Source organism: Perna viridis, chromosome 10 (genome assembly GCF_037379345.1).
Source record: "Perna viridis isolate PV_CMFRI_1.1 ecotype Kerala chromosome 10, ASM3737934v1, whole genome shotgun sequence".
Lineage (NCBI taxonomy): Eukaryota > Metazoa > Mollusca > Bivalvia > Mytilida > Mytilidae > Perna > Perna viridis.
In genome coordinates, this window is record NC_142454.1 from 4,529,069 (window position 1) to 4,556,985 (window position 27,917).

The 27,917-nt window shown below is 32.0% G+C and overlaps 1 protein-coding gene across 1 annotated transcript; it reads right to left on the reverse strand.

Moving 5' to 3' along the window:
- Positions 1 to 1,764: 1,764 nt before the first annotated feature.
- LOC148604224 (uncharacterized) lies at positions 1,765 to 26,129 on the reverse strand. Its single transcript, XM_088550254.1, has 16 exons — positions 25,590 to 26,129; positions 16,859 to 17,189; positions 14,407 to 14,474; positions 12,213 to 12,287; positions 11,831 to 11,910; positions 10,821 to 10,941; positions 10,350 to 10,441; positions 9,822 to 9,948; positions 9,422 to 9,541; positions 8,751 to 8,952; positions 7,664 to 7,728; positions 6,773 to 6,877; positions 6,218 to 6,391; positions 4,346 to 4,455; positions 3,531 to 3,672; positions 1,765 to 2,903 (listed from the first exon to the last, which is right to left on the reverse strand). The coding sequence occupies exons 1-16, from the start codon at positions 25,636 to 25,638 to the stop codon at positions 2,683 to 2,685; spliced, it is 2,082 nt and encodes a 693-aa protein (XP_088406380.1). The 5' UTR covers positions 25,639 to 26,129; the 3' UTR covers positions 1,765 to 2,682.
- Between the last annotated feature and the right edge of the window lie 1,788 nt (positions 26,130 to 27,917).

Consider the following 27,917-nt stretch of genomic DNA (forward strand, 5'->3'; position numbering starts at 1 on the left):
TCAATTTGAGATTTTTTTATGAAACCCAGGTCAGAAGTTTTATGGTCGTCATCATGAACTCATGGATCGCTACGGTGTATCCATCTGGACCATGAAAATTGATTTGCTCAACGTGTCATGGTTTCCCTTTCCTTTTTCGTCTACCCTGGACTTGACATTTTAAGAGCATCTCGGTGGGTGTTTCTAGGAAAGCAAAAGACACTTACGCTATCGGTTCACCTGGTCCATGCTGCCAGGTTTTTAGTGGAGTCCGAGTAGCTCATTTACTTTTGTTACTTTGTATGTATGATTTTGGTTATTTTATGTTCTTTGTTGTATGTGTCTGTTTTCATGTCTTCTCTTTGTCTCTGGATTACATTCTTATACGATGGTGCATTTGTTGGGTTTCATCATATCTGTTCCCTTTTTTAGTTAGAAATAGTTTTTAAAATCAAATATTCGTGCTTGTGAGATCGATGAAGTGCAGATAAGAATGGGGTATATTACATGTATGTTTTTTTTAAAGGTTTTTGGTTGTATTTCGGGTTCTTGTCAAGTTCATTATTACATTTTGATGACTTCGCTATGTATTTCACAATTACTTGTAGGTTCATCGCAGGAAATGAGATATCAGCGATTTTACGACGTTCATGCTGAATAAACAGAATGCTTACAGTACCAATGTGAATTACTAATAGTCCCTTATTTATGATTATCTTCACATTGTATGTTTTATTGCGTTACTTTTAGTGTCGTATGCTCCTTATCGTAAACCCCGAGAAAAGTCGAATAATAAAGATCGAGGAGCCTTGAAAGGTCTGCGATACGAAGTATGCGATACCGTGTCAATGATCTAGGAAAATAACCCACATTGGGATATACCTTTGTGTTCGGCATATGTGCCACACATGGGAATCATATGGTTTGCATCATATGATTATCATATAAATCGAGTACCATATGACAATCATATATTTTTCACAAACATATGATTGTCATATGTTTTTAAGCCCAAATTACCATATGAGAATCATATGATAATCATATGACTATCATATGTTCAATATCATATGATTGTCATATGATTACCATATGATTATCATATGAATCGAGCACCATATGATTACCATATGTGGCACATTTGGCTGTGTAGTTATTATTTTTAATATTTTCAGTACTGTTTTAACCACCAATTTTACCAATTATGACCAATTATTACCGGTGACAAATTTATGCTTTCCATTCATATTGTAATATACCGAAAATAACTGTTATGGACGATTAAGCACGCTCTACACAACCTGATTTAACAAACTATTTCCTTCGGAAATGACCGTACCAAGTCAGGACCATTGCAGTGGTTTCCAACTGTGCAAATTTGCCTTTATATTGCCATATGACTTTCTTTCTTGACGATTGTGATCAGTTTATCCGTTAGGTAATTTTGGTGTTGCTCTTCATCCATCATCCGTATCATAGTCCTCATAACAATTATCTACACAATTTGTACTAATGACAAAGGAATCTTTGAGATGTGCATGACATTTATCATTATCATGGTATATTACAATGATCATACTTGTAAGGGTTTATATTTCTATCAAGATTCTGAAATTCTGAAAACAATGTTAAATGTTAAAGTGTATAAACCGATAAACTGTTGTAGAGCTACACAAATTATGAATGCGAACACCCAAGCATTGAGAAATACACCGATTAACGGTGACAAGAACTCCTTTAAATGGAAAGAATTGAAAGATAAATCATAATCTTATTTATTAGCAACTGATAAAAAATCTAACAAGCAATCAATTATACTTTAAACATTTATATACAAATATAACAAGCAATCAATTATACTTTAAACATGTATATACAAATATAAGAAGCAATGGTACCCAAGCAACAATCAACAACACATGCAGTCAATCACCTTTGTGTTAATAAGCTTGTCATTTCATAATGTATACGAACATGTAAAAAAATGTAAAAATGCTTAAACGATTGTTAAATACAGCCGAAAGGTATTTTGCATTTAAATGTCACACACACACACACACACACACACACACACACACACACACACAGAGTACAAAATACTTAGTCAAATTCCGAAATTGTGTTGAAACATGTATATAAAAACTTATTGCATCTACAATGTCAACATAATAATCGGATTATAATTTCTATCGCCTTTTTATATATAGACGTACATATCAAGCGAGAAAAGAAACCAATGTTAATATCTTATAGGACTTTATAGTCCTTACACGTGGGCTTCACCCATGTTTAAGTCCCACAGATATGAAATCTCGTTGGTTTATTGAAATAAAAAATCTTCGATCATCGAAAATAACTTTAAATCTCCTTTATCCATATATACTTATTAGTCAATAATAATCTTGTTTTTAGGTCTCCTTTCACGAAAGTATTCAATAAGCGAATGATGCACACACCGTATCACATTACAAATGAGAGGTTGTCTCCTATTATTTGTGGAGTACCGATATTGAGTAACAATATATCAGGAGGGTTTTGACAGTGATAAAATTTGCACCATGTATTATATCATCGTTGATTATCCCCTCTAGACAATACTGTGCTTAACATATTTTGGCATGCATTGCATTCTAGTTAATGCTTTACTTCAGTCATCTCTTGTACTTGTTGAACACGATGCGTAGTAGTATTTGTCTATCGATATCACAATATTATTGAACACACCTGGAATATTGATGTCAGCATTAAAGCTAGTGAATATTCAACACCCGAACATTTTGACTTAGAGAACACCGGAGTCTTTATCGGAAAGTTTCGAAGAGTAGTCCGTGAAATAACACTGAACGTGATATTTTGACTTTTTATGGTTGTAGAAAGTACAGGGGTGTTAGTTCTCCTGCATGCTGTTGCTTTAGACTTTTGTTCTGAAATGTATAAACATTAAACCAATTTTTGTTCCATTTGATGAATATATTGTGAATGCAATTCAATTTCTACAATGATTATCAGATGCAATTAAACAAGTTAATCAGTGTTTTGATGTATTTAAAATCAATGCCATGCCGTGTGTATCTTAGATTCCGATATTATTTTAAAAAAAAGTATTCTTCTGATTATTTGAGTGTTGCCTTGAATATAAAACATAGGTATCTTTTGTTTTACTCGTACGAGGTAATTGGGATCAACGATCGTTTCAAGGTCTGACAATATAACAGTATTCAGTTTTTAACATAATTAGCCTTAAGTTGAATCGCCTATCAAAATCTGTATATCGACACCGCAAACAATCCAAAGTAAACACATGTGACAAAAAGCAACACTTTGGCTACTGTAAACCAACTAGTTCCGCGAGCGATTTATTTTCGCGGACGTAGAATCATCCCGAAAATAAAAAGTCGCGAAAAAGGATGCTTATGCACTATTTTTATATGTTCAAGCAATTATTTTCTTCGCAAAATTAGCCAACAACAGCAAAACACAGTAGAAAGTAGTCGCGCGAAAATAAGTTGGTTTACAGTATACCCAATCCTTATATCCCTTGACAAACGTACCGTATAACATATGATAATATCTATGTTTATGGCGAACCAGATGCTTGTTGACATTTTCAAATGAGGAACATTGAAGACTTGGCATCTTGTACATTCTGGTCACGGGGTAGGTAAAGTCCTCTCCAGGAAATGTTGTTAAAACCTAAATATTTAAAGTTTTAACTGTTTTTGTTTGACAAAAATGATGTAAGTCAACGCAAACAATCAAAATTAAACGATAAATGAGGTAAAAAAAATATTGAATGCACTGACGCCCAAAATATGAAATGCATTTTCACTTCAGATGTTTTTATTCATTGTAGTGTCCGGAAAATTACATAAAGGTAGCGTTTGCTTTTATTTTGTATTTATTTTTATTGACTAACATATTTGTTTCTGATCTGTAATTCTGGTTTTTTAACTACACAGTGTTTTAAAAGTTTAAAAAAAGAGAACACTGAAAACTATGATGGTGCTTTTATTCTTGGGCATCAATTGGTTAGTGGCTCAGATTAAAAAAAATGTTGAATCGTCGAATTTTGAATACGTTGAATTTACCAGTCAATTTAATTCAAATTATCAATGGAAATTTTACATTTCACTGGGATTTTAAGTTAATGATTTGACCATAACACAACTATTAAAATATGTGATCCTCGAATACCTGCCCATCCAAAGTAATTATTTCCTAAGAAAATTCGAGGGAGAAAATACAATTATTAAAGAGTACATCGACTATATAGTCGGCTCAATGTAAAAAATATTTTAATTGAATATATCAAACACACATACCCGGGTGTTAGTCGTTGAATCATATATTAAAATTATACACCTACCCAACAGACGAACTGGTTACTACCATCCATACTCTGTGTTAAAATCATCTTTGAAGACATCTTATCTGACAGCTTGAAATCATCATCGAGATATGCTATACATTTATACTCTTAAAAGATAAAATTAAAAAAAAGTATTAGAAGAAGAATATGACCGAAATTTATGACAACCGTTACAAAATTGATAATAAATAGCCAGAAATATCTAAATCCTGTTCTTTGCAAACTCGCTTTTTGTAAAATGTTGGAGGTATTCGGATATCCCTTGCTTTGTACATCCATTCGAATATATCACAAGTTTTATTTTTATTTATTTTAGTAGATTTTAGCCTTTAGCTACTGTAGACTAATCAGTCAATTATAATTAAAAGTCTTGTTCGCATAAACAATGCTAGGCAAAAAATGTTCGTGTCCTTTTCTGCATAAACAAATAACCGCGCAAATAACATATGACTTTGAGATGTCTATAACAGTTTTTGTATTGAGTGTGTCTATTCCGAGCGTTTTTATTCAAGATCATAATTGAAAGAGGAATCAAGGGAACCAAGGTTATAGCGATAATCGAAATAATGTAATCACGGGACAAAAACCAGACATGGAAAACAGACATCCACAACAAAGAACATGAAGTAATCAAAATCATACATACAAAGTAACAAAAGCAAATGAGCAACTCGGACTCCACAAAAAACTGGGAGCATGGACCAGGTGCAACGGTAGGGTAAGCGTCCTCTGTTTTTCTAGAAACACCCGTCGAGTTGCTCCTAAAAATCAAGTCCGGGGTAGACAAACTATGACCCGTTGATTAAAATCCGTTTTCATTGTGCAGATGGATACAACATAACGATCCATGAGTTCATTATGACGACCATAAAACTTCTGCAGTGATGCAAGCTCTGGCATAACGTATGAGTTGTGATATGAACACTCCATACGAGAAATGTTGTCACAGATGAAAGGAAACTTGACAATTCTGAATGAAAAGTCACCACGTTTGTCGTAAAATTTGGTCAATAAATTTCCTTTACCACCGATTTCTAAATGTAGGTCAAGGTATGAGGCCAAATTCTAATATATATCTGATTTATATCGTAAAAAAATAAAAGACAATTAGAATAAGACATCAAAAGTAAAATGTACACAAATTAATTTGTTATGTTTTGATCAATATTTAAATTAGTTTATGACTTAATAAAAATAAAAAAAAAAAAAATCTGTTCACGCAAATCGTTGTGCCTTAAAAAAAATGTAAAATATTTATAATATTTTATTTTGATATTGCATTATATTACATTATTCCATGTATGACTATATGAGTTTGTACTAATTTTGAATATATATGATTTGACTGTTCCATCAATTATATAATCTTAGACTAGTTAACTTTATTATATCAAAGTTATACTCCTAGTTAATCTTCAATTGTTTAATGTGATTTTATGCGTTTTTTAATAAAGAAATTAAGGAATAATGTTACAAGCATATCATTTTTTACTTTGTAAGATTTATTGACATGTCTAAATTCATGTTTTATTCTTGCACGAATGTTCCTGGGCATACATCGGGAAAATAGCACGTCTTCCCGACAAACGAACCAATGATATAAAGGTGTTCATCAATTGTACTAATACAAGCATTTAATGTGTTTGTAAATATTATCCCTCGAATTCGCGAGTTTTCTTCCCTGATACTTTTATTTTTATGCAATTTTGTTGTTAATCATATTTTTATTAGTACTCATTTCGACGAACATAAAATATATTACAACCTGAAAACAGAAATAATTGTTAACAACTGCTTTAAGGTAAAATTCATCACCAAAGTGATAGTTATCTTAATTAACATAGCTAAAGAAATGGCATAATATCTTACGACTTTCCATGGTTTTCCCAGAACAGTTATCTGTCATTGTAACAAATGTGTTATACGTGCACGTGTTTTCATTCCAGTCAGAGAAATTCCCTTTGCATTTCTGTCCACTAAAATGAGCTTCGAATGGTATCGTACCTGAAAGCCGACAAGGAGATGGCCACAACTGTCCTTTCACTAGAAATATATAAATGTCATATTCTTGTTTTATAAGCACACAGTTAATTTGGATACTAAATGCATGCTACTACCATAAGTTGTTTAAATTGTACGGGATACAAACTTTTTTTTTGTAAATCAAGGATGTTGTAAAAAAAAACCCAACACACAACAGTGCCTTATACAAAGAAAAGTAACGTCTGTTTTAGACATTCTGATTATTTAACGAAAGGTATGTTAGAATGGAACAAAATCATAAAGTACTACAACAGTTATTGCCAACACACTATAAGCACTCCCTGGAAATTAATACCACAATCTGTTGTTAGTAGTACCAAAATAGCAGATGACTGAGACAAATCTAGAATCTAAAGCATCAAAATTTACTAAATCACGTACATAATAGATTCCGTCTTGAAGAACTTCTGTAGTTAAGGCCAGAGTATATATCCTTTTTAAAACTACATATGTCAGTATGGCTCTTGTCTTCTCTAAAACTACCACCTGCAAGTTGTAGAAAAATAGATGTTTTATATATGTTGATTTACCGATTATGACAATAGCATGCAAATGCCGTTTAATCACCACTGATATAGTCACGCCGCAATGGAAGAGGGAGATTTAGCGCGCTGTAAAACATAGATGGAACACACCATTTTGTTTGAAGTGCCTGTACCAAGTCAGGACCATTTCGGTACCAGCTGCTCTGGTGGTGATATATCTATTTCACCCTTACTGTATTGACGGAGGTCTTAAATCAGTTATCCATGTATAGGATTGTCACCTTGTCCATGAATTACGAACATTTTTGGTATTAAATTGAAATAATATATAATAGATTAATATAGACAGATATAAAAGCAATTTGTATTACATTTAGCCTAATTTTGCCCGCCAACTCCAACATTACAAATAAACGTTTCAGCTAAAACGTTTGCATGAGGGGTAACACTGACAAGATAATTTTTAATGCAAATGGTTTTAAACAATAACTACCATTGAAAAAATGTTTTAACAAAAACAAAAAAATTGTATAGTCTAAACCACATACTTGTTTTTCAATTTTTGTATATAGTTTTGTTTGTAATATTACAATCTTTGCAAGCTGTATTGTAATGATAATTGTAAATTAAATATTAAAGTCTTGCGTTTCATTGATTTGCATATACTGGCAGTGGAACTGCTGTTAATGATTTTACATGACTTGACAACTACTGTTTTGATTTTTACTTTAAATCTAAATATCCCGCTTTAATATACATTATTTTGTTTTTTTTTGTTGATACTTACCCAGTCTAAACTGTAATATGTTATTATGTGGTCGGTGTAATTCTATGCATGTGTACCTCATGGAGCTAAAAGGAAAATTTATCTAATTTAATTTTATTTTTGTTATTTAATTTAAGGTGCTGGTCGTCTTTATACATACTAAATTAGGCACCTAAACAACAAAGTTAAAATAGAAATTCGATGCATGCTTAGATATAACATTTTTAAAGGAAATTGGTACACTTTCATCAAAATGGTATAATTAACTACCACCGATTAAAATAAAGCATCAAATACCAACCGATATATAAATAAACTTGAAACCTGTTAAGACTTCTTTTTTTCTTATTCTCAAAGGAATAAGTTTCAGTGCATTTTAAACAAAACAAATACGATCCTCAACCAAATAATTATTTAGTCCGACGAATGATAGGTTTAGGTATGTTTCACAGAAGTTACAAATAAGGGAGTGATCAAGGGAACCAACATTCTAGTAGAAAACAGAAAAACGCAATCCAGGGACAAAGAGCAAACAGGAAAAATCTGATACATACAACAAAGAACGTAAATAGCCAAAATAATACGTAAAAAAAATAAAAATAAAAGATCAACTCGACCTTCACTACAACGCGTGGATCATGGAACAGGTGTACCGGTAATTTAAGTGTCCTCTGATTTTGCAGAAACACCCTCTGAGTTGCTCATTAAACATCAGGTCCAGAGTAAATGAAAATGGAAGGGAAACGATGATTAATTCTCTTGGTGCAGATGGATGCACAATAACGATCCACGAGTTCATGATGCCGACCATAGAACTTCTGTAGTGATGGCTTCAATCTTGTAGCAACATAACCTTGTTCCAGAAGAAGCCTGATACAAAACGTCTGCGTAGTTACGACAAGTTCTGGCATAACGTATGGGCTGTGATATGAACACTCCATACGCAGCTATAGAAGGGATGTTGACATAGATGAAAGGAAAGTTGAAAAAAAGGAACGCAAAGTCATCGCGTTTGCCAATTGTCTCCCTAGAAACTATAACTAAAGGATAAAGATATATAAACAGAATTTTGAAACTTTATAATTGAGCTACGTGTAATTTGACTTACCAACCATTTTGAAAACTGGACACTAATTTGTATAACTTTTTAACAGGCACTCGTTCTATATATTTAAAATGCCCAAGACTTGAAATATATAAATGTGTATCGTTGATAATGATGCTTTCTTCTTTACCATCGTCGAAAAGTAACCAACGGCCTCTTACTAACTCACTAAATGCTAGGTCTGTCCATGGATTTTTTATTTCACCTTCAACATTGGAAGAACAAATAACATGAACCACAAGTATTAAAAACAGTTTTTTAATTGTTAATTGTACAGATGTTAGGTATTTGTTTTTATAATATGATCAATCATTTGCATAAAGCTACTTTCATCTCAATGAAATAAGTTTGAAGTGAAATATTTAAATAGGTCTAAAGATGAAAACAAACAAAATGATATATAGCAAGCAAATTGATTTCAACTGCAGAACATTAAATTTGAGTTACTTTCGTTTTGCGCGAAAGTAATAAACCAATGTACTTGTGTGATTCTAAACAGCTTAATTTTTAACAACCGCTGTTAATCTTTTATCATATTTATTTATCGACATGTTTCTATTTGCGCATTATCAGTATCAGGTTTACATTGTAAAATAACTCATATTTTGTTTTGTTTGACTTTTTTTTCAAAGCAATGAACATGATTGACTGTAGGATTAATTCAAAAAACGTACCACATAATCCACAGCTTTTTCTACAGTGTGGTAGGTATCTATGTGACATTTTCTCACACATTCCTTCCATAGCATGTTGTTTACAAAACTGTTCATTCTCGTCGTCACATTCACCATGATCTATAAAAAGAGAATTATAATTAATCAGATATTATATGGTTTATTTTCATTCTACATGTAAAGATGAAAACATCATATTTCCGTAAGTGTAAAAATGTTTGAATTAATAATTTGATTAGTGATGATTTTTTGGTGTGTCAAACAGGTACTAGATAATGTCGGTATATTTAATCCTAATTGAACAGTATCACTTCATTACTGTTCACTCATTATACAATTAAGTGTCATTAAGTTTCATAATAAGTAAATACAACCGTTTGAGCAAAGATTGTTAAAATACCGGTTCTTCTTAAATGTAGTTCATAATAATCTATCCCCGTCGTTGCTTGGCCATCTTCATCAGTTGGACAAATAGGACTGAAGTATAACAAGGCAACAAATGTTTTACCAGGGTTTGCTGGAAATCTCTGAAAAGTAAATGCCTTACGTTACTTCAAGAACACACTTGAAACACATGCAGGTTGTTGTTCATAAGCTATAAAATGTACTGTTTTCTTCAAAATCAGTATAGAGAAAGGCCTATAGTAACGTAATATTGTGTTGCACCTAGACCGAAAAAAAATGTTTTGTTCTGTGTTGTGTTTTGTACATTCTTAACATGTGACACCTTTAATATTGACAGTCTCGGAATTTAACATAAATTGGTACTTATATAATGTGACCGTAAAATGATAGAAGACTACATTCACAAAGACGTCAGGAAGATATAGACATACGCTTTTTTCGCATTTGACTAATTTTAACGAACCTTATTTTTAATGGAAGAAATCATTTCTTTTGAATAATGTGTTACAGATACAACACTTACAATGCAAAAGTGGTGATCGTTTCCTTCACCAGCAGTTATCATAAAAGTATAGTTGCCATGCCTCCACCCACCAAGGCAGTACAGACGTTTCCCTGAAATACACGTATAAACTTAAACACTGTAAGTATAGCTCAACAAAGAAAAGCCTCCTCCTACCACCCCAACATTATAAACCATATGGTGAAATATAAATGTAGTTGAACCAAATACCATAATATGGCATACCAGTAAGAAGATTTCTTGCAAAATAATAACTGGTTGTGATGAGTTCTTGGAAAGAAAGCTGTAATGTAAGAGTAATCAAGGGAACCAAGGTTATAGCGGTAATCAAAAGAATGTAATTCAGGGATTATAAGCGAACACTTTTTAGTGATATGAAACAAATTGATTATTTTTTTTGTATATTCATTAAAATGACCTCTTTAACATTTGTAAAACAATAACTTAAAAGTAATATGGCTAGCTACTTACATTCCCCTGTAAGTAGGAATGGAGTACAGTTGCTCCCTTTTGGGGCAAAGAAATCCATACCGTCGCCCTTCATACATTCTATTTCAAGTTTAGATCTCCTCCAATCGTCTTTGCAAACATCCTGCATTAAAGATTGTAACAAACAAGTCATATGTTTATACAAGCCAAATTATTTTTCAATTCACAGTCCATGGACTGGGCGTGGTCACCGTGCAACCCCTAAGTCATCAAATTCATGATGAATTTCAGATACCTTTATACCTCCCATTTACGAATCAATCAGTTGCTAAGGAATATTCTCACGTAACTTCAAGTATAAAAATATATTTCTTGCTCATTGGGTCAAAAAGCCTAGAATTTTGTAACTTGATTGATCGAAAAGCAAATACAAGCGGAATAGTAGTACAATTTCTGCGCTTTAATGTTTTCGAATAAGTTCAAGTTTTCATTATATTTTAGAGCTCATTATAAAGCTAAGATGCTATATAGATGTTTTTGTACATATAGAAGCTTGTTTTATGTTTGATAATTGAGAAACAAATCGCAAACGTCGGGTGAAAAAGAAGATTCAATTGGAATTGTAGGAAACAGAATATACCAAAGAAGCTAATTTTGATTGAAGCATGAATACTCTAGTGTTTTAACATTGTCCTTTTAAGAGATGCACTTTTGCCTCGATGTATAAATGGGTCCCAAAATACAACAATGTATTCATTTTATTTTTTGGAGCCAAATTCGTGCGTGAATGAGGTATAAAATTTAACCTGATAATCATAATGATGAGTGGGGTATGCCTGTGGGTTTTCTCGGCCCATGAACTACACATTTACCGATGAAATTCCAATTGAATTTTGTTTATATTTGCCTTGTTTGTATAATGTCTATAATTGACTTTGTTTTGTTATTTTACTAAATGTTTAAGTTTTGTCTTTCGTTACCTACTGTGATTATTTTACATCAATATGATACAGTATTGTAATGGTCAACTAAATTTGAAAACAATATACTACCTGATTGGTCAGTCTACTAATTGTTCTGAATGTAAATCCACCAGAAACAGGACAAGATATAGATTCTGGTTTCCAACTTGCTACAAATAGATTAACAGAGCTTTTAATACTGACTGCAGTATTGTATTGTAAATATTATCTCTTTTAAAGGAAAGCTTATTGTAAAGAACGATACACAAATAAGATTTTTTCGTCTCCTTATTGTTGCCGGGTTTTCGAAAATACAGTTCTTAATGGTATAAACTTCACATTTGTACGATAAAACGTCCCGCATATTTGACATTCATAAAATCTCCATGGAATTTTACCTTATTATTCATATTACATAACAAATAAATACAAACAGGACATAAATTTAAGGGCTTAAATAAAGGTAAAATACCTATCCATGGCCAGCTGTCGATTGCTAAATTCTTATCATTACACAGATCAGGAGCATTTGTTTGCCTCCATGTACCTATAGGTATATTGAAATATATCAGTTTCATTAAAATACGTGCATGCTCTTGTGATGTGTATAAGGGAACAAATATGCAAATCAATGGTTATTGGTTTAAGTGAACTGTTTTAAGGTTCGTTCACTGGGAATTTGAATGTTGATGTTATTAATTTAGTTAACAAGTTGAAATCATATAATCAATTTCTTAAACTATGCTAAGGTACACCTGTTAAATGCTCATCGTTTTTGGTGGAGTCCGAGTTGCTCATTTAATTTTGTTTCTTTATATGTATTGTTTTGGTTATTTTATGTTCTTTCTTGTATGTGTTTGTTTTTCCTGTCTTGTCTCTGTCCCTAGATTACATTCTTTTAATTTCTGCTAAAATCCTAGTTTCCTTGATTATTCTTAATGTATCAAAAACTTTTGATCGACACATCTATATTCATATGCATTTTTCTCAACTTAAATAGCATGTGTAAAAGAACGATCCCACCACACTTCTTTTAAAAACTCGTGGCTTACATATCAAGTATCTGTCCTGATAAACCTCAATGTCCTAACCAAATTAAATATTACGACATGTACTGCCTGAAGAAATACTTCAAATGATGCCAAACGAACTGTGGAGTCTCAACAATGTTTCATTTTGACAATAACATGCCTCTTTTATTCGGGTCAATAAACCATTAAAGGATAGTTTCACCACTTCACATCACGTTTTCCATATTTTTTCGGTCATGACAGAATCAATTAGAAAGTCTACTGAGTCTTCATCATTGTCAAGTAGAATCATTCCATGTAACGTTTGTTATTGCTACTCCAACTTTAATTCACTCTCTCTGGGACTTATCGTATGTCATAACTTCATTTTATGTCTAAAAGGTCGGGTAAAAAAAACTGAAAAAACGACCATAGTTTTTTTGCAGAGGGTGTTTTATTTTTTTTTAAAGAGAAAATCATTTACTTGTATTAATGACCATTACTATGAACAGGGTAATTATTTCCTGGATAGTATAGTGGGCAATAGTCTGAAATGTTTCGAAATATTGAGAGTTTCTTCAACGAGGACACTTTCGATTTTTTTATTTAATTTGCATTTTAGAATTGAAGTTATCATCAAGATATTTAAAATAAAAAAATAAACCTATCTGGATTCAAATTTTTCTACCAATCAAAAAAAAAAAAAAATAATGATAATTAAAACAACAACCCACAGAGATACTAGAAAGCTTTATGCAATCATTACTAAATATAGTTAAACAGTTGTACATGTAAAGACTGTATATGCCAATAACGAAGTGTGGAGATCGATCATTTAGGTCGTTGAACTTAAATAAATAGACCAAAGAATTATCAATAGAATTATTAACAGCGTTTTGCTAATTAATAAACATCGACAAAATTCACGTTTTTTCGAATCCTATAATTAAGGTCTAAATCGTATCATACGCTTGATGAAGAATGTTCAAAATACTAACTGAGAAATCAAGGAGTTCGATTAACTGATATGAAACATAGAGATAATTTTGAAATATTTTTAACGTATGAAACAAAAAAGGTGACTACAGTTAATTCAAATGAACAAATACCTAATAGTAATGACAAAATACCTAATAGTAACGATGTCCCGTTGTGCATATGGTTATTGTAAGATACTTCTGTATATCCAGTTATTTATGTAACATATAATAACTTTTTTGGACTAATTTAATAACTGAAATAGGTAAGATTCCTAATTTAGAACTGAGATAACTACTACTCAACATACTATGATATTATACGAATAACTTATATAGCTTTCCATGTATAATCTTTTCTAAACGTAGTAGAGTAAACGATTTTTTGTTCTCGTCACTGTGCCATTTCCCTACTTTCATACATCATTATTCAGTGTCTGTCAACTTTTGACATTTTATAATTAAGGTAACAGGCTCTTAGGCGGCTTATAAAGTTATTCTTGATGACGTTTAAACAGTGTAGCTTGATATATTGATTAAAATGAATACTAAATGACCTTCTCCTCAATATGAGACAAATTAAGATGTTAAACAGTAGAAGTTAACATATCAACTCCATGGACCCACGACAATTTTCTACATAAAAGCAATAGCTTTATGTACATATAAACTTTCTTACCTTCGGTTACTTGTATAACATTACTGCTTCTTAGTGTGAAACTCATACATGCATATAAATATACCATACTGAAAAATACAGATTTTTATAAATAAGAGATTTAAATAAAAGAGCATTAAAACTCATATTAAATGATATCGACAGAAAACTTATGATAGGGGAATCAAAACGTCACACAAAAAAAAACCTAAAGCACTAGCGATATGAAGTATCACCGAAAGTAACAACAGGTACCAACAGGGTAAGTATCTGCTCCACCTACGGCACCCGCCATATTGCAAGTGAGTATAATCCGGAAATATCTAACAACAACAGTGAAACCACCGACACGCTTCAAACAATATTGACATAAGAACGAAATAATTCTTTTTTATCACACTGGAAGCGTAGTAGATACAGTAGACAAATATCCGAGAATTGTATCTACCACAACTTCATGTCGCAAAGCAATAAATCATGCGATACAAATCAACGTAGGGGCAATAATTTACTTAAAATTTCAAAAGCAATAAAATGTATGCCTCTCTGAAAGCGATAGCACGATAGCACCAGGTTCCAAAATAAAAGATAAAATGAATGTTGGATACAAAATGCAGGGAGATATGATAAGAAAATTGTTCTTATTCCGTAACATACATATGTTCAAAAATATAGTTAAACAGATGATGACGGTATGTGTGATGTCCTAAAGAACACACCTCTTGTACTAATACTAATTTTCCCCACCTGGAAAGACTAAGATTTGTTTACACTTTGCCCATAATTCCACATACTTAGTTTTTATCATTAAGATTTGATTTCATTTCCTAATCTGGTTAAGGAAACAGCTGATCCATTACAAGCAATCCTGTCTGAATCTAGAATTTGTAACAGTACTGATTAAAAATCTGACAGATGAATGGTAGATCTAGGTTCAATTAGTACGTGTTAAATAGCAGAAATAAAATTAATTTCCTGAGGTATTCAAGTCCAAATTAATCTCTCATATATTGTCTAGGATTTGAGAGTTATTTTCCGTTTCTATCCCCTGGACACTGTTGTCCCTACATAATATTATTTAACTTATTATTTATGTTAGTTGAATGGTTTGTCATAAGTAGTTTTCATTTGTATTTCCTTATAGAACATAAAGTATAAATTCCCCACATCTTCATTATTTCATAGCAATATATACATAAATCCGCCATTTTCTGTATGATATTTAAAGAGTAATTAAGAGAACGAAGATGCCAGCGGAAATCAAAATAATGTAATCCAGGTACAAAAACCAGACATAGAAAAGAAAATGATAAGTACAAAGCAACAAATGTAAATGAGCAACTCGGACCCAAGAAAAAATGGGAGCAGGCTGGTCCATGCTACCAGAAACGAAATAAAATGTTCATCTCTGCGAACACATTAACTCGATAGCACGACGTTTCCAAATAATAGATAAAATGAATGTTGGATAGAAAATGAAAGAAAAAAAAAGAATTACAAAAGCGAAAAAACTATAAAGTGTCTTTATTAGTACTCGCTGTAACTACTACTAAGTGAACGTTTTGAACGTCCTTGACTACCCTGTCGGGTCTCGCGTGGACGGGCTCGCTGGTACCCCCAAAATGCGTAAATCTGATAGTCTAACATTATTTAAAATTCGACGATGCATTTGTTTTATTATGTGAGTTCGTTTTGAACAAAGCCTCATTTACGTTCGCTTCAAGAACAACACTATGGTATACAGATCTTAAATGGCTTAAACTTCCCTTTTATACAATATACAACCCCCATTAACCATTCTTATTTGTCCCCATCCCTATTCCACATGACTCAATGAAAACTCTATTTTAGTTACGCTATCAAATATTTACATCATCGAATCAAGATATACATTTTAAAATACTTTGATATCTAAAATGTCATTTTCAATTAAATTTGATGCATTTTTCATATAAATAATTTCCAGATCCCTCCATTCAAATTCTGCATCCACCATACACTATCCCTATTCCCTTTCCGCGTTTCCATCCATCCATTGGCCAAAGAATGGAAAGTTTTCTCCATACAAATACTGTGTAACGAATAAATAAATGAACACTATAGATACAAAAATATTAATCCTTTTTTTCAACGTTTAATAATATGGGAAGGTTGTATAGAGAACAAAGTTATCTCGAACGGTCTGAAACTCTAGATTCTCTTACTTTTCAATGGACAAACAGAATACATAATTCAAATTATTGAGAAGATATTCTAGAAATATAAATGAAAAATTTGCAATGATTTTGATAAGATCTAGCAGAAGGCAAAATTTGTTCATTTTTTTGTAGTTTTCCTTTGGTATTCAAAATCAGAACAATCAAAGTGATTAAAAAATAACAAACAATTTGAGTTCTTGGTAATACAGGTGACAGAATGGTATTCTCGCAATTCCTATGTGGCCAAGAAGCAAAGAGTAGTAAAGTAGTCGTACCTTTTTTCATCATACTGAGCCACTCGATACTTGTTGCCTTCTTGGTATAAACACGTTCTATTATAGTTCTGCCTGGTCTGACAATTCTGACGAGGTTTAGACTCCTTGTATGGAGTAAATCTCCTATTTTTCCTCTCACAATTGAGGCTGTTCTCTTTCAACGTGACCATCATATAAGAACCGTCAACATAAATCTCTCTCTGTTCTCGCATCCGTGGGTTATTTTCCATGTTTATCCACCAAGATCGAGTAACCCAAGGCTGTAGACGGCCATTTTGTTGTTGACTTTGGAGAAATACAGGGAAGTAGCAATGATCTAATACTACTATATCTGTAATTAAAATACAATTATCGAAATTATTAGAAGGTTTTGTTACTTTCAAAAGCCAAACATGTGTTACGGTCCATTGCTTGTTATTTATATGCAATCATTTCGCCAAAAGGTAATTATTGTTCTTAAATATAGAATAAAAAGTAAATTTACATGTTCAATTTGACCCCAAAAAAAGTAAAAACGATGTCTGTATTAACAAAATCTAACATTTTTATTTCTTGCCTACTTAACCAATTTGAGTAATCAAGGGAAAAATTATAGCAGAAACCAAAAGAATGTGATCCAAGAACAATGACCAGACATGGAAAACAGACATCCACAACAAAGAACATGAAGTAACTAAAATCATACATACAAAGTAACAAAAGCAAATGAGCAACTCGGATTCCACTAAAAACTGGGAGTATGGACCAGGTGCACCGGTAGGGTAAGCGTCCTCTGCTTTTCTAGAAACCCCCGCCGAGTTGCTCATAAAACAATTTCTTTTAAATTTCGTTCGTACAAATTCATTAAGTTTATAACTTGATACGTTACGTTAATAAAGTCATGTACATTTCTTATCCACTATAATACAGAATAGGCAATCAAATATAAAGGTAACCAGAGAATCATTCTAATAATTGTATCTCCCTCGATATCGTGATCTGTTTCGATTAGATCTCTTAACAAATGCGTGTGGTAAGCTCGTCTTACAATTTTACTCAATGTGCCAAGTCGGTAAGAAAACCATGATGTTATCTAATCTTTTGTACACTCAAGTTTGAGGAAGTGTTAGAGTTGTAATTTGTGTCTTCACCTTTTGCAATACTTGTAAAACATGGAAGAAGAAATATAAGGTTAAGCAATAGTTAGTTAATTTAGAAAGAACTCATTCGCTCAATTAAATAACCGTAGAAAGGAAATGTTTAAATGACAATAAGATCAGAATTTCGTTTTGTTCATATTTTAATTATGAAATGATTATCACTGATAACGAAACTGCTTCCATATATTCTTGGTAAAGTTATATATATGTAAAACCCCATAATTCATTTTAAATGTCTTGCCTATAAAACTGTCAATCTTTTTTTTCAGAATAATCAGTCCTTACTATCTAGATGGGAGTGCTACGACCGATAACTCTGGATAGAGATTGACAAAATGTGGAATTGTGTTAATGCATGTTGACTATGTTTTGTCGACAGTCCGTAGAATTTTAATTTTTGTGACAATTTTATGATTATATGAAAGTATATGTGTAGTTCTTACTTACATACATTTCCTATTTACTCCACATGTTTTTCTGTTCCCTTGTCATTATTGTCACATTCTCCCATGACACCTCCCCTTAACCAGCAGATATATCCGTATTGTACATTTTACCTTACATAATTACCAGCCCCCTGTAGGTCCGGGTGTTAAAAGAATAGGCCTGAAGCAGCGCTAAGCTTGTCGTATAAAGCGACTAAATAGTGCTCAGAAACCTAGCCAGGGGCTAGGCGCTCTGCCTAAAAAGAAACTGGGATGTGTGCCCCAGGTGGTGGAATGGGGTACCCCTGGCATGTTACATGCTGGGGTTGTCAGGCTATAATACGAAAAACCTGACCGCAAACCACAGTGTTGCGCCGTGTTAGGAAAGAGGTCGCGTTCCTCGTACGTTAAAGAACCCTGCTGTGGTATTCGATAGGAACCTTTGCGCTCCGCCACAGGAAACTAAATTTCCCGACCTTACCTACCCCTTTTTTCTAGTGGCAATCAAAATTTGTCGACCCTGTTGTCCTTGTGTCCCATCCTTTTTGTATATTTCATGTTCATTTTATCATCCATTTCATGTTCATCGTCTGGATATAGCTGAAATATTGCTGCTCGGACGTTAAACCCCAACATACAAACAAAACAAACATTACCAAGCTACAATGTAAAGTATCGATACGAATAAAGCTTTTTCAGTTCATAATTCTATATGTAATCTCTTTTGAAGGCTGTACGTATAGCATGAACAATATAAAAAAAACAATGATTTATCAAGTCATATATTTAAATTACAGAACGATCTTCGTTCCATGTATATTTACTTTCTATTTGTACTGTTCATGATTCATTAAAGGATATACATGTACTACTTGATTGTCAAGTTTTATTCTGATCTGTTGAGTAGTATCAGCAGTATTTTAGGTGAAATTAATAGCACTTTAAATTTTAACAAGCAAATAAAAGTTATACGAAAAAAAGCAAAAGTTTCGAAAAGCCATTGAAAATGGGGAATGTTGAAGAAGGAAAATCTATGGAAAAAAATACAGATTCAAGAACACATCAATAGATAATTACAAGAAAGACGAAATAAGTATACATGCTGAGACGAGCCGCATGATCCCGTCAACTACCGGGCGAAATTCGGTGCAGTGTAAAGAGTTCCTTCATAATGCAAGACACTAACAGTACTACGTGCGTGAAACATGAAGAAAGTCTACTACAAATGTAGTTTATTGGCCACTTTGGAACCAAAACGATCAACTAAGTCATGGCGAGGACCGTGAAACCATCGAATAGATGATTTCATATAAGTCTTTGGACAACATATGCTTGTTCCAACAGTTTATGTGGGAGCCGCTTATCCATTTCAAGATATCAGGATAGTGCAAATAATATTTGCAATGTATTTATGAGAAATGAACATTTCATACGTTAAGAATATTGGAACGTTCCCACAACACATGGATACTTGACAAATGGAAAATCAAAGTCGTCACGGATGTCGTAGACATTTTGTTGTCAAATTTCCTTCACTGTCTATTATTGGAGATAAATGTCTAGACACAAGGCAGATTAAGGTTTGTCTATACTGTTTTTAAGATATATTTTTGTGATAGTTGTTCAGTATGGTTTGCCTCATAGTACCTTTGTGTTATTTTAAATTGTTAAATTTACGTTTGTTTGTCTTTTTATGTGTCCGGTTTCGTCTTTTATCTACTGAATAACACTCATTTTACACCCCGGGATTCCTTTTTTTTCAATCAAATAAATTCAGAAAATGATTCATGCACGTAATAACACCGGCGACTTCAATTTTTATTTCTAAGTTTGAAACAATAACAGCCCACAAAACCAGCTTTAATTTGACATTTGGTTGTTGCAATAATTAAATATAAACGTACATAAATTGTGTATGACATTGGAACTTTGCAAGAATTATCGTTCTTGTTTTGTTTGGTTTAATTAAGTAATTAATCTATGGTGTTCTTAAAGATACAAATCTTGGTATGATTGCAGTAATGTAGCATATGGATTGTTTCTTTTAATTTTGATTAAAATATTTTCTAACAGTTTAAAGTTCATGACTTCAGCCTTTTCCTACACTAAACCTTTCGATCCTATTATATCGAAGTTGTTCATTGAAACTTCTCTATTCAGTTCGTGTTTATAGGTTTAAGAGAGAAGTTTGAAGAAGTGGCCAGACAAATAATAGTTGAAATGTGACTATTTGAATATACAAATACCTAAATCATTCATACCCTTAGTGATTAGTTTGAAGTTTTCTGACTACTAATCTGCACAAAAAATTCCAATATAAAACCCCTTTGGTAATTGGAACGCCACCTCAATAGGAACGGCATGAACTTTTATTATCAAGTTGCGTGACTATTTCAAAATACATAGTAACCGTCTGGAATCGTACTCCCTAATCTCAAAAGTTTTGAACTCTAACATGTTTTGGATGAAAATCATATAGTTAATTGATTGTTTTTCTTGATTATTTTGAACGAAAAAGAGTTTTGCTAAATTTTCTTTTATGCTGCACTGAAGACTAGATGACGTCGGCTGCAATATATGTTTTCTAACCTATTGAATAATTTGTGAAGAATGGCAGATAAAATGAGTTTGCTTAAGTCTTATTTGATTAGGGCTAATAAGATCAGTATAATTTGATTTTCTTTACAGAACTGACGTTTCCGATATAATTTGTAGACACCTTCAGTCTTGGAACGAGTGGTTTTGAGAAAACGAGCTAACTGAGAGAGTATCATTGGCCATAATTGATGTTGACGCTTGTACAAAAGGAATTTATTCAGACGTGATTTATAGCAATCTTATTGTCTCCTTTTTAATAAAGATAATGAAATCATGCTACGTTTTAGATTTTTTAAAAAGACAAGTAACCTTCTTTTTCATCTCTTTTAAACATTAGAAACGACGTTTTTGATTCGATTGATGAACAGATTTGATTGTATCACACACAGTTGCTTCATAAATTCAAATTCTCGTTTACAAATAAACATACATATTGAAATGCAAATTTATAACACTTTTGAAAGTTGTTTAATCATTACAGAAGTATTATGGTCGTCATCATGGATCGTTATAGTGTATCCATCTGCACCGTCAAATCGATTTGTTGAACATATCATAGTTTCCCTTTTGTCTACCCCGGACCTGACACTTTATGAACAATTTAGTGGGTGTTTTTAGAGGTCACTTACACTTCCGGAACCGCCACTTTATGCATCCAGGTTTTACTTGAGTCCAGGTTCCTCATTTACGTTTTGTGCCTGTATTCGTTTTATTTTTGTTATTTCATGTTCTTTGATGTGTGTGTGCCTGTTTTTCCTGTCTTTGCGTTATACCTGTAATATATTCTTTGATTTTTTTTCTGGAATCTTGGTTCCATTGATTACACTGTGAAAACAAGCTAGCTTTTAAGCAACAGGTCAAACGAACAAATGTGCTTGAATCATTAGGGTAGATCGGTAAAATAATTCAATCGGCAAACTCTCATGTACTGTTTTGAGCACTGTTTTAAAACTGTCGAAAATAATCTGGTTTTTAATATCCTTGAAAAACGGAAAGAAAACTTCTAAACTATAAGTAATTATCTTTGAGGATAATGACAAAATAGATTTGTTTGTATCCCGCTTTTTATTCAATCTAAAACAGATGTGTAACACTACTTCCTTCTATCATAAACATGACACTTCTACGTGTCGGGAGTCGCATCATAATGTCATCAATTACGAGAAATACAAAATAGTTTTTAGGTAAATGTAATCATTTCATTATATTAAGATTATGAATTGCAATAATGCAAAATCAGGATAGTTTACTACATTTCTGTTGGGCTACCGTAAATCGTTGCATGCTACATCAATTAGTATAGTAACTGCTTGGATTGGAATTGGATTAAGTTGAAATATTTTGGCAAACACTCTTTTTAATCATATATACGACATCCCTTGACACTAAGAACGTGTAGGAACAACCCCTTTACTTAAATTTTACATTAATAAATAAATCTCTGCATTGTTATAGAATGATTACATCTGCCAAATTACTGTTGAAATGGGATTAGGTGTCAAAGGGTAAGTGAGCTTATAACGTCCCTTATGAGTTTTAAAGAATGAACAAGAATAATAAAATAAGCTGTAAATGTAATAAAATTGTAAGTTTATGGTTGACTAGAAAATAGCAATCACACCAAATTCATGTAACATATACTTGTTTATTTTGTCTGTATTGGAATATTGGAAGCAAGTACAAGTATTGAGAAATTTGTTAAGATGTGGGAATATTTCTTCTTAATTTTAATGGAACAGCAGTGTTTTAATGTTTGACATGATCAATAAAAAAGGAGAAAATTTAGTTTCACGGTCATTTTGTTACCAATGCTCGACGAAATTATTATTCTTTCGCCTAAAATAAGGCTTGTATCAACACAACATCTAATACATTCCTGAAAGTAAATTTATGCACCAGAAATTTTGTTTGCCTGTCATGTGCTGTTTGTTGTTTTGGGCTGTTTCTGTGACTTTTTGAATTTTCGATTTGAGAAAATTTTTTGTCATAGTATACACTCAGAGTCTTCATTTAATGTTTTTAATTCCGCCATATTACATACTTTAACTCAATCTAGTTCGCACCATTTGTAAAACGTACTTGTTCCAGACAATACATGATTGAAATTAAATACAATTTAGTACAAATTGTATCACTTGAGATCTTAAACAGTTCTGAATTGTAGAAAACTGTACTAAATTTTACAATAAATATTTCTAAATTTCACTACATTGTACTAAATTGTACAATTTGTTCCCTAAATTTCACTACATTAACATTACAAAATGTATTACTAAACTGATCACATTCAAAATATGTCAAAACAGCCATTACCCGATAAGTCATGTTTTATCAAACAATTGAACCACCTCCTCCGATTTTATACTACTGTGCATTTCCATATATGCTCACTACTGTATAAAGTCATATGATTTGCTTATAAGACTTGTACCATTATAATAATTGATATTGGAGTTGCCAATGATAATTTTGCGTCAATCTGAGAGATACACCATAAATAAACTGTAGTTATCTAAAATTTCTCGACACAATGTATCATCTCACCAATTTCGGGCTTGTTATGATACTTTCTGTCAAAACTTGAACGATGTTGGTATTTGGTATAATATCGTTTACATATTTTTTCTTCAAATAAACAATATACCTTTCAACCACGGTGACGTTTTCAAAAGTTGTACATACACAAGAATTATCTCATTTGGGACGAACGTGGATAACGGTTATGGTTAAAGTCGACAGCTTCATAGGTAACGATTTGAAAGTTTAATTTTCGACTAGTAAAACAAAAGTAGAATCAAAATAATTATCGATCCTGATTGTCTCTAATAAGTTTGGTAAATACGTAGGCTTGGCTGACCGTAGTTTAAGCATACGTTTTTAAATAATGACTTATTATACCCCAACGAAGCGATAGGTATATTGTAATCATGCCGTCCACAATTTCATCCGTCTGTCCCCAACACATATACGCGACTCCTCTGAAACCGCTAAATGGCATTCGATGAAAATAGTGTTTCTTGTTACAAGACATCGACTTTGTCAAAGGGCGACCAAGGGGGTCATCTTTTAATCCGTTCATCCACTAAAATCGTTGAATGGAACTTGATGGAATTAAAAAAAATTCTATTGAATTTCCTATATGATTTTTAGAAAAGGTTGGAGGGTTTCATTAAACAATCTTTCTTGCAGTTTCTTCAGTCGTTTAAGGTGCAAAGATGCAGTGTGCTGCACATCATGTTTAGTTTTCTCTCACAATACGTTTCATTAAAATCAAAAGAGGGAAAATGCTAAAGATATGGCAATTACAAAAATAAAACTAATAACATCAGCGAACGCCGTATATGGGAATATAAAACGTTCTTGTATAGACTAAATGATGACAATCATTATGTAAGAAACCCACAAAAAATCAGTAGGGAAAATGTTGTCTCTTAAAATCATTCGTAGGTCGTGATAAGAAAGGGTTCATTTAACTATACATTCAAAGTGTTAAGGCATTGTAATAAATAGGGAAATAAGGCACGATTTGAAAAAACTGACAACTCGATACAAATTGATATTAAAAAAAAGTGAATTGGAAACAGAGAAACTGTAACGCAGCTCTACAGATGTAATAAATCGTTAATTACATGAACAGATAATTTATGATTAGTAAGATATCGGCATAAAACTTGTTGATTCGTCAATTTCAAATTTACCTGATAGACAACATGAAGCCTTGTTCAAGATTTCAAAAAATTTTTACCAATTCAACACTTTCGTCTGCCATGGAGGTCATGACTTTATTTGTAATTTCAGAGTAAATACGATTGTCAATACTTAATCAGAGATGATAAAGCTCATGCTTTTATTCAGTATTGTATACTAATGTATTTCTATAGATGTCTAAAACATATTATTTTTTTTGTAAAAATCCAGCATCACATAGCATTATAACTCTGACTGACGTCAAAACTTGAGTGAAATTCGACAAGAAAATAAAACATATGATCTGTGGTATGATGTCGGTAAAAATCTCGACAGAGCTTGCATTTGAATTGATATAACACCGACATTAAATGAAATTTCTGTCTGACTGTCTGTTTGTGTCTTATATAAAAACATAGGTGAGTATAAAACACTAAACATGACCATTGTTGCCCTGGCAATGAGCATCGTTAGGGAAAGCGCTTTCCTGTACTAGACACATCCATAAAGTAGTGTATTTGAACTAGGTTCAGAATATACAAACTAAGAAAATAATTTCGTAATTATAATAGTTGAAATCTAGAGTTAATTCCATATGCAAGTTAGTTAGGTGAAAAGAAAAAAAAGTAAATCATGCTATTATTATACAAATAATGTTCATATATTTCTTCAAAATGTTTCATGTGCATGATAGTTTTCTGCTAGAATAAGTATACATTTTGTCTTTCTAGATATAAATATTGTTCATTACTGTGGTGTCCATTTATCTGTCAAATAAATGTTTGTTTTTTTTAAGTAATATCAATTATCGAGATAATTATTGTATTAAAAACAATAAATATTGGTTGCTACTCAATAAAAAAAAAACAGAAAAACTCTTACCTATGTAACTATATAGTAGAATAATTGTCCAGTATAAACTGCCTGTCATCTTATGACGTATTTTCTTAAAACGATCCCTTTAATGATACTGTCTTTGCACTATTCTACAGAACGTGTGTTAAATTAACTTTTATAGTGGTCCAATAAAATGCTAGTTACAACACAGAGTACATTTGCTGCATTCCATTGCAAAGAAAAGACAATCTGATACTGCTTTTGGAAAAGTAAAGCAAACTTTTGAACTTACAAAATCCAGCACTGTTGAATGTTATTATATATCTAAGATATTCAAAACGTAAAAAAAAACATTAAGCGTCTGACTGCTTTGACATTTTTCCTTAGATGGTTTTCCGTAAAAGGGTAATGGAATCGCTACGTCATCCTGCACCTGACGTTCCCATTGAAAGCAGTATGTCAGAGAGTCCAATTAAGTAAACAGTTTGTGATTGTCTAAATCTCAGAGAATATTGATTTGATCTGAGAACCTTCTGCGCAAACACACCTGATACAAAGAATACTAAAACTATCATAATTCAATAATTTTCTACTGTTCATATCTGTTTCATAGAAGTTAAAATATTTGACCGTCTTTCATATTACAATAATGCAATAGTTTGTCAGATAATTGATGTTTTATATACTTGGCAAACAAACATTATTCAATAATTGAAAAAGACAAAAATCATTATTTCCTTTTTATTCGCCTACCTTTCATGGCTAAAAATGCACTTGAGTTAAATCAGTAATTATTCTGTAGAATGGTACCACAGTATGATATATTCTGGGTAAATATATCTAAAATATAATACAAGTAAGACACATTCCACTTTTCAACGTAAGTACTATAGTGAATAATCGAGACAGATTTTAATTGCACTTTATCAGAAACAGAAAGGATATTTAAAACAAATATACCTATACAAAATCAAAATTTAATAATTTGAATACAAGTTAGTGCATTCCTCATACTGTAGTTGATATTACATTTGATCAAACGATTTACAGCCAATTTACCATTGTCTGAAGGTAAATATTGCGAACGTGAAGAGCCACTAGATGATAGTATCAATTAGGGGCCAATATCGACAATAAATAAATTAAAAAAACGATAACAATAGGGGATAAAAATAAAAATCCATTTCAAAAATTTAATAGTTTTAATATAGAACGGCTCATTCAATAGGAGTGCAGAACAATAAGTCATAACATTGATTTACCTCTTATAATAAAGACAACGTAATTGTTACTCAGTCAAACAGGTTGAAATTTACGACAAAACGCTTGTGTAATAAGACTCTTTATTTACGTTTGAACAAAAAGAATATCTTTGTGCAACGCTCCCTTTTGTTAAAGAAAGAAGTTTAAGAGGAACATTTGTGGTTGCTATGTGTTATATTAGAACAAATTTTCGTACTTAATATTGTTCATGTAGAGCTTCATAAAACAATTCATTTATTTCAATTATATGTTATATAGACAAAGAGGAAAAATTCATAACGATAGCATCATTATCAATAAAGGAAAAGAACTACGAAAATAATCATTTCTAACACATAATTTGAATATATACAATTTAAAACAAACCGAAGTAAACTTCATTTGGTCTTTAAACACAATTTATCCAAATTTAACCTGCTTGTTTTCAAGGTTCGTTACGTCATATGTAAGTATTGTATATTGAATAGGTTTGTTTATTACATTAAAAGGCTTAATGATTAATTTTCGACGATGGACTCTTCACTTTGTTTTTCGATGTTTTCCGTATCAACAGTACTTTGACATTTTGCCTGCGTGTACACTCTTTCGATATGTATTTTTATTTGAACACATCACAAAGTAAGACCTATGTTATAAGCTTTCTTCTGATTAGTATTCTTAGTGTCTTTCAGTATTTACGTTGCTAAATGGTTTTTTTGAGATTGCTTATTGCTTTCCTATATATCTCCAAGATATAGAATTTCACATTAACTCTCCTCTTATTCTACAGTCCAATATAAAACATCTTCTGGATGATTTAAAGAGCATGGTCAGAGTGTATTAAAGCACAACAAAAAAAAAAAATAAATAAATAAAATAAAAAAACTGCAGGTCTGTGTTTCATCTCGACAAATATACCCAGCTGCTGAAATGTGTTTAAAGATGAGTTAGTAACCATTGGGAAACTTGACGTTTAGATGGTGTAAATCACTAGTTAGAGATATGGTGTCCCACTTGTATTTCAAAATGTATATATATTGGCGTAAAGCATTATACAGTATAGGTTATTTGTGATCATAGGCGAATTATGTTTTTTTTCTACGAGTTTCAAGGATTGTTATGAATGTTCCC